The sequence below is a fragment of the Urtica dioica genome, chromosome 12 (genome assembly GCF_054948205.1).
Source record: "Urtica dioica subsp. dioica isolate 48M chromosome 12, U.dioica_male_clone48M_v1_H2, whole genome shotgun sequence".
NCBI lineage: Eukaryota > Viridiplantae > Streptophyta > Magnoliopsida > Rosales > Urticaceae > Urtica > Urtica dioica.
Genome location: NC_142767.1, coordinates 8095375 through 8103561, shown reverse-complemented (window position 1 = coordinate 8103561; position 8187 = coordinate 8095375). Strand labels below are relative to the sequence as shown.

General features: G+C 35.7%; 1 protein-coding gene and 1 long non-coding RNA gene across 5 annotated transcripts; both read left to right on the top strand.

Moving 5' to 3' along the window:
- Nucleotides 1-2130: 2130 nt before the first annotated feature.
- On the top strand, nt 2131-5141 carry LOC149378905 (uncharacterized). Of its 4 annotated transcripts, XM_089603136.1 has the most exons (6): nt 2139-2233; nt 3022-3075; nt 3248-3530; nt 3737-3948; nt 4311-4593; nt 4674-5141. In XM_089603136.1, exons 3-6 carry the CDS (start codon nt 3267-3269, stop codon nt 4968-4970), a joined length of 1056 nt encoding a protein of 351 aa, XP_089459262.1. In that variant the 5' UTR covers nt 2139-2233; nt 3022-3075; nt 3248-3266; the 3' UTR covers nt 4971-5141. The 4 variants fall into 4 exon arrangements, with proteins under 4 accessions (XP_089459263.1, XP_089459261.1, XP_089459262.1 ...); XM_089603137.1 differs by lacking the exon at nt 3022-3075 and having other exon boundaries at nt 2131-2233; nt 3265-3530; XM_089603135.1 differs by lacking the exon at nt 3022-3075 and having other exon boundaries at nt 2135-2233.
- A 348-nt stretch (nt 5142-5489) lies between these two features.
- Nucleotides 5490-6350, top strand: LOC149378904 (uncharacterized). Its single transcript, XR_016294229.1, has 2 exons — nt 5490-5737; nt 5871-6350. It is a non-coding gene; the product is annotated as an uncharacterized LOC149378904 (long non-coding RNA).
- The last annotated feature ends 1837 nt before the right edge of the window (nt 6351-8187 follow it).

The following is an 8187-nucleotide window of genomic DNA, read 5'->3' as shown; positions in this document are numbered from 1 at the left end:
GGATAACTTATGTTCGTTATACAATACACTCTCTTCTTCTTGGCCTTTTCTCTGGTCTTTAATCTTTACGACTTGCACCGCCTTTGTCACATACTAAAAACGCCCACGTCAACTGTTTGTGGCCACAAAAATCATTATATGTTCTTTTGTTTTTTCTCCTTTGGAAGAACAAGATCCTAATGAATATGAATGACAGTATGAGGATATTTCTATTTATTAAACTATTTTATATTTTCTAAAAAATCATATTATTTTGGTAAACAAAAAAATTTACTTGTAAATTAAACTAATTCCTTAGTAAAATGCCTAAAGTTTCACAGGCTATAACATAATAGCCACTTATAATATAAAAATACTAATATATCAATTCATGTTTGAGTATATATTATTTCATTTTGAAAATAAATATTGTACGTGATGTTGATCTATTTCATTAGCTGTCAAACTCAGTTATGGTCCATCAATCATTTTTGAAATCGTTTGTTTTGAATTTTGTCGAAAAAAACTTAATATTTAGATTTCTAGTATTTATTTTCATATGCACGTTCGTGAACCAGTTTTTCAAGAATTTCAAAATAATTAATTTAGGTGTCCAAAATTTTAATCCACTGCTTTTTGTGTGTAGTTGAGTTGTTTAAATGATTTCATTTTGAAAAATCGTACGCGATTTTGATCAATTTCTTAAGGTCTTAAACCCAATTTCAGTCCATCAATCGATTTCGAAATTGTCTATTTTGATTTTCATCATAATTTCTTAATTTTTAAATTTCTAATCTTTGTGTTTGTGTTCATCAGTGTCGACAGGGACTCACACCTCACCATTGCCAATGGAGACCCACGTCTTATCATCTGTGATGACCCATGCCAAACACTGCCAACGGAAAACTCACGCCGAACCACCTATGATGGAGATCCACGCTAAAACACCGACGATAAAGACCTACATTGCACGACTTTCGACAATAACCCACATCGCATACCGATAGAGATGGCCACACTAGCGATAAACCTTGTCGAACAAACAGTCTTGACATTGACTGCCGCCCCTCCAATATTCAACATTTCTACACTACCACCACCTTTAGACACACGGTCGCACAAAAATCTCCATAGATAACATTTCAATATTCATTTTTATTTATACTCTCTTAGAGCAAGGGGGTGAACAGCGAAAATCATTACTGACACTAGTCCTAAGGATCCGTTTAGAATATGAAAATATGAGGGAAAGGAAAATAGAATCTCTCATATTTTCCTTTTGTTATTTGGATGGAGAGAGAATAAATAGGATGGAAAGGAAAATATGAGGAAAATTGTATAATTAATGTGGAGATTCTATTTCTCAGAAAAATCGGATAAAAATGAGAATCTCTTTTTTTTTTTATATATATTTTCCACAACTTCTAAACACAATTTGGAATTTTGATTTTCCCTCTTGTTTTATCTCATATTTTTATTTTCTCTTGTATTTACACTTTCTAAGAAGAGATAATTTGAGTATAAGACGAGCCGCGTTATTTATTTTTAGAAAACCTTAGTTGTAAAGAAAAAGGAAGAGTTTGCTAGTTGTACTTTAAAATTAATATCAGCTTTAAATATTTTTCTAGTTGTACTTTAGAATTTATGTTTTTAGCATCTATTTATGCCCGTTAAAAATAGTTACCAATATTTTTAATGAAAAATGATACACAAGTTAATTATTTATCATAATTTGTTAACTCTCAAATTTCAAATTGTTTTTTTTTTTTATGTATAGTAGTATCAATAATTATATTTCATAAATATACTGCAAAAATATTTGTTGAGAAATGAACATAAATTTTCGAAGGGTATGAATGTGAAGCTTAAGTGAACTCAAAAATAAATTTATGGGCTATAGTGTAATTACTAACAAATTATGAACCATCCGACCAAAAACAAAATATTAATGATATTTTCGTTGCAGGTCATATCATATCTAATGAAGTAATGATAAAGAGTTTGAAAAACAAAATCTAACAATAAATATAAAATGATACGTCAGTGATGGGTCTAAAAGAGTTTGAAAAACAAAATCTAACAATAAATATAAAATGATACGTCCGTGATGGGTCTACTTACCTTTTTTTTATTTTTTTTATTTATTATTATTATCAAATATCAATGTAAGAAGGTAGACAAACAAACGTGCTCATAGTTCATCACAAGTACACGACTCCTGGTTCTTCTACTACTAATTTAGCTTCTCAGTTTGGTCAGCTCTCTCTCTCTCTCTCTGTGCGTGTTTCTTTTCATCTATAATACTTGTTTGATCAAGTTTATGTCTTTTTTTTTTTTTTGTGAAATTTACATTTAGGTTACTCCTGTCTTACATTCAAGCTGATTATGCTAGCAAAAAAATCAAGATTCGTAAAATTATGATTTTAATGCTCTTTTTTTATTTTTAATTTTTTTTTTAATTTTTTTATATAAACTTAATACTTCATTGCGAACGTGCTAGGAAAGGCTAAATGAGTTAAATATAGATTTTACCAAAATTTTCTTCTTCTGCATTTTTGGTGCACTTGACTTAAAATTGCATACAGGTAAAAGTTATTCCACGTCTTTGAAAAGAAAAGAAAATTGGGGTTGGTATCAGATAAATGGACTGCTTTGAGTGTAATCATTATTTCCCAGTACCCACTTGACCGTTGAATGAAGAATGTGGATTTTTGTCTTAATTTCCACTTTATAAACATGGCTACCCATATCTACTATTTCTTGGCACTATTTTGTTTTTTAGATGTTGCTGTGTTAAAGTTAAACGCGTATGTCGACAAATAGAAGTGATTAGAAAAAGATTATGCTATACAAAAAAAAAATTATGTTGAATAATATGCCAACATTTGGTGATATGATGCTAAATCTTAAAGTCATGCCACTTCTAGTATCTGGGTGAGTATATAGATACAACTCCTTGAATTAGTTGAACAAGATGTTGGATTTTCCTTGTTTGAATCATTGACAAAAAGAAAAAGAATTCATTTTTCTTATTTTTACCAGCAATGTGAAGTTGGTCAATGACTTGCCTACCAATAATGGTCAAGCAATTAAATGGTATCCTCTAATTACTACACTTTGTGGTTTTGAATTGTCCTCTATGCTACACTACTTTGATTTAACAGGACACTGAGTCCTCTTTTTGCTTCTTTGACATCACTGGCTTCTTTATATGCCAATCTAGAGTTGTAAAGGAAATTCATCATATTGCCTTTTGAGTTCTCTATAGTGCTTCACTGCAAGAAGGAATGGTAATGAAGAGAGTGGCTCTAGTTTTGTTCATTGTTTTGGTGTCATGGGGATATCAAGCAACTCAACCGCCGGCCGTGAAAGTGTGTGGGTCCCAAGGCGGGCCGCCCATAACAGCCCCGAGAGTCAGGCTCAGAGACGGAAGGCAATTGGCTTACAAGGAACACGGTGTCCCGAGAGAAGTGGCAAAGTACAAGATCATCTCTGTCCATGGCTTTTCTTCCTCTAGACACGATGCCGTATTCGCAACCACTCTCTCTAAGGTAATTTAATGTGTGGGTATTGGTTAGTGTTAGAGTTTTGGTGATCTGAATGGGTTTGGTCGGGCCTGAAAGGGTCGCGCTGTGACAAAGAGCCAATTTTCCTTTGGCATTGTCCCCCTCAATTTCGATATAGTGGATTTCCATTTACATCCCTGGTTAGTCTTAAGTGGTTGTCCTTTGATTGTTTTGTGTGATATTCTTCTCAGGAATTTGTTGAAGAGCTGGGGGTTTATATCGTGGGCTTTGACAGGCCCGGGTACGGAGAAAGTGATCCACATCCGAATAGGACAACCAAGAGTTTGGCTTTGGACATAGAGGAGCTTGGTGATCAATTGGGACTTGGATCCAAATTCTATGTTCTTGGTTTTTCCATGGGAGGCCAAGTTATATGGACTTGCCTCAAGTATATTCCCAACAGGTAAAATCATGTTCTGCCTTATAATCCTCTCTACAATATATTGTAAATGATGATCTAATAGTTGTACGTATTGCAGTTAAATAGTCTGGTATGAAGAGATAATACTATAGCAAAGAAACTTTTTTTTGTGTGCCTTGTGTTTTTAGGAAAAGGCAGATTAGTAATCTTGTTAATTTAATTATCATTTGAACTTTTGGGATAAATAGGGAGGGTGATTAAGGTGATGAGAAGATTTGTCAAAATTACTAGTTTTTTAATTACTCGAAGTTGATTCGACTCTCGAGTTCGGAATTCGTTAGCGATTTTACTATCCTTGATGATTCCGATTGCATTAAATTACTGGATTGCATATTGGTTGACAGGCTTGCAGGGGCGGGATTAATAGCTCCGGTGGTCAACTATTGGTGGCCATCTTTTCCACCGGAAATGGTGTCCGAGGCATATAAACTGCAACCAGTTTCGGACCAATGGACGCTCCGCGTGACTCACCACATTCCATGGCTCACGTACTGGTGGAACACCCAGAAGTTATTCCCCGCTTCGAGTGTTGTCTCTGCGAAAACTCATGCTATTTTCTCTCCCCAAGATCTCGAGATTCTCCGCTCTAGGATCTCATCCACTACCCCGGAGAGGCAAAAGCACCAGGTAAGTCACTCAATACATAGTACTATTCTTGGTGTGGTTATGGTGATTTTACATTTTAGGCCCTCGATTGTTTGTTGCAGCTACAGGTGAGGCAGCAAGGAGAGTACGAGTCCATCCACCGAGACATGAGAGTCGGGTTCGGAAAATGGGAATTCGATCCGATGGAGATCGAGAACCCTTTTCCCAACAGTGAAGGGTCGGTCCATCTGTGGCAAGGCGACGAAGACAAGCTTGTCCCGGTCAAACTCCAGCGCTATATCGCCGAGAAGCTTCCGTGGATTCGTTACCACGAGTTACGAGGCGCCGGTCACTTGTTTCCGATGGCCGAGGGGACGTTTGAATCTATGTTGAGACAGTTACTAGTTGGGGATGAATAATAATTACATGTCCTCGTATCCCTTTGTAGTACCTGTCATGATTTTGCTACTTTCAAGTTAATGAGAGCAAGCTTTTGGTTGGAATAAATTTTATGTTTTGTACACAAGAATGTGAATTGTTCTTATGTTTCCCATTCGGATTAATTACATATAAATAATTAGAGAAAAATATATTTTCTTGGTCTGAAATTTCGATATCCTTCAAAGGCATGGATATTAACTACAAAGGCAAATTAGTCTTAACTATCGTTGTACTCAAAATCTCAATGCAAATGCATGAATCTGCGTGGCAAATTCGTGGATGATATATGTATAAATCCGTGGATAATATAGCTTTTCAACACTATATTAGGATGTACTATCCAGGTTTTTAATCCAATCTAGAGAAGTAACCTGGTTATATATAATATAATACACAAATTAATTGAAACGTGAGACCTGTAAATTTCGGACTTTTGACAAGTTGCGTGATATATATACCTATATAACGCCGGTCAAATACGACGATTATGTATATAGCTGCCAATTGTTGATCATACCTACGATTATGTTCACATTTACAGGAATTTATAATTACAAGTTGATCCACATATATTTTGGTAGTTAGAACTTGCTGTATATATAGCCGTCTCGACCGCTTATGAAAATCATCACATCTGAGAAATAATACACAAAAGAAAAATAGAAAAAAAGTAACAGAGAAGAACATCAAGAGATGGCAACAATCAACAAGCTGATCAATGGATTTCTTCTACTCTTTCTGATTGGTATGTATACTTACATGAATATATATATATATATATATATATATATATATATATATATATATATATGCTTCTCTCTTGTTGAATTTTCATTGAAACAAGTCATAATTGGTTTGTGGTGTCATTCATGTAATAGCAACGACTCTTGTGGCGACAAACGTGAGAGTAGAAGGACAAAACTGCCCTCAGTTTTGCAGGAGTGATCTTCAGTACATGACCTGTGGGAGCTCCGAAGACCAGCTCCAAGTTGGGTGTATCAATTGCTGTATGGCTCCACGTGGCTGTACTCTTCACTACGGCGACGGGACTTCCGACTTCTGTGGCAACTGATCATCACATTCCTACTCATACATATATTTCTAGTGTTCAATAAAATCAAGGATAATATATATATATATATATATATATATATATATATATATATATATATATATATATATCTAATAATATGTCCAGCAATAAATTCCGTCATCAAGTTTGTTTGTCATAATAATAGTCAAAGAGTTGTTCTCTTGACTTTGTATCTTCATCTAATTTCGTCAAACCTTACGTAGGATATATATGTGATGTTTACAAAACTACTTTTTCCAATAGAGTTTCTTGGCTCTTTTGTATATTTTAAGCATATTCGTTTTCTATATCTGGAAAGTTTATAAATTTAAAAGAATTAATAAAAAAAATACTGAAGACAAAATTTTCGTGACCATATTTTATAGACGTCGTGTATGGGCGGAGCCAGCGACCAAATATAGGAGTGGCCAATATATCAAAAGTAAAAAATAAATAAAAATTACAATAACAATAATGAATAAGTTTTAAAAAGGAGAAAAATTGAATTTAAAATAAGCTTTTAGACTTTTTTCGATATAGATGGAGATGGAGGGTAAATTCCGTACTAGATGGTTTATCTTAGGTATGTACATCGGGTTGGGTTATTCGGATTTGTACATTTCATGAACCCGACCCGATAATCTTCGGTTTGTCATTTTTATAACCCAACCCAAACCGTTTATGGTATTGAAACCAAACCAACCCGAACTGATATTAATTGGGTTGGTTTGGTTTGATTTATTTGGGGTGGTTTAAGTCGGATTGTTCAGGTATTTGTCACAACAAAGTACAAAATAGAATCATTGAATCAAATTCATAAAAAACAAAACAATGCAAATACTAAGAATAAAAAATTATGTCTCATCTCAAATTTCACACTCCATAAAAATCTAGACCTCGTGAAAATTTTGTAAAATAAAAAAAAAATGAGTTGTTGAAACTAATATAAGTAAGTTTTCACTACTACAAATACTATTTTCCGGTGCGGAAGACATCCGGGTGCGACTTTTCGCACCCAAAATTCGCACCAAATGAGTCTTTCAGGTGCGACTTGTCGCACCGCACCCAAAACTAAACGAGCATATAAAAATGTTCACTGATTTTTTTAAACTTTGAGTGCGACTTTTCGCACCCAAAAGTCCGTCAAAACTTTTGGGTGCGACTTAGTCGCACCTATAGTCTTAAAACATTTGAGCGGTCAACTTTCCCCCTCTTTTTTGTGAAATACTATTAGGTGCAACTTTTCGCACCCAAAAGTAATATTGGGTGCGACTTTCCGCACCCAATAGTACTAATGTCTTAAATTTTATCGCAGTCAAATTTCTCCCTCTTTTTTTGAAATACTATTAGGTGCGAATTTGTCGCACCCAAAGGTACTGACAAATATCATTGGGTGCCACTATGTCGCACCCAAAAGTGTCATTGGGTGCGACAAAGTTGCACCCAAATTCTAGGTTAGGATATAAAATAAATTTTCACTGCGATTTTCATTCATTCTCTCACATTCCGAGCCCCCCCCTCTCTCTCTCTCTCTCTCTCTCTCTCTCTCTCTCTCTCTCTCTCTCCGAGTTCTCTCCTACCACCACCACCAGTCCACCGAGCCTCTTCTCCACCGAGCCTCTCTCCGACCACCACCGACGGGTACCGCCACCATCGAGCATCCTAAGGTGAGTTTCCTCTCCCTCTTGTTTTTTCTTCCTCTTTAATTTCCGGCCAGCTGCAAACTCCGACTCCTCTTTTTTTTTTCTTCCTCTTTGCAGGTACCGCCCTTCGCACCCTCGACTTCATCTCCAACGCCTTCACCAGCAACCTCCCTCCCGGGCTCTGCTCCCGCGGCGAGCGGCCTCTCGAGAACCCTCGACCTCAGCTCCAAATTTTCTAGGGTTTGGAACTTGAATTTGGGGCTTTTGTGGAAATCAGTTGACGTTGGCCGTGTGTTTCTGGTGTTGGCCGTGTGTTTTTGATGCTGGCCGTGTGTTGAGTTTGATTTTGTGATGTGATTATGAAATTGTTTAATGTTTAGGTTGAAAGGCATGGTTTGAATTTTGTTAGATTTTTCGGACGAAGTTTGAGTAATATGTGGACTTGGCCGTATGAAGTTTTGGATGTGTTTTATGAATTGA

Excerpts from the sequence above, each read along its gene's own strand:
- LOC149378905 (XM_089603134.1), top strand. The coding sequence starts at position 3,039 with ATGACTTGCCTACCAATAATGGTCAAGCAATTAAATG. Across the intron at positions 3,531-3,736 it reads TCGCAACCACTCTCTCTAAG|GAATTTGTTGAAGAGCTGGG; the intron begins GTAATTTAATGT and ends TATTCTTCTCAG. Across the intron at positions 4,594-4,673 it reads CGGAGAGGCAAAAGCACCAG|CTACAGGTGAGGCAGCAAGG; the intron begins GTAAGTCACTCA and ends TGTTTGTTGCAG.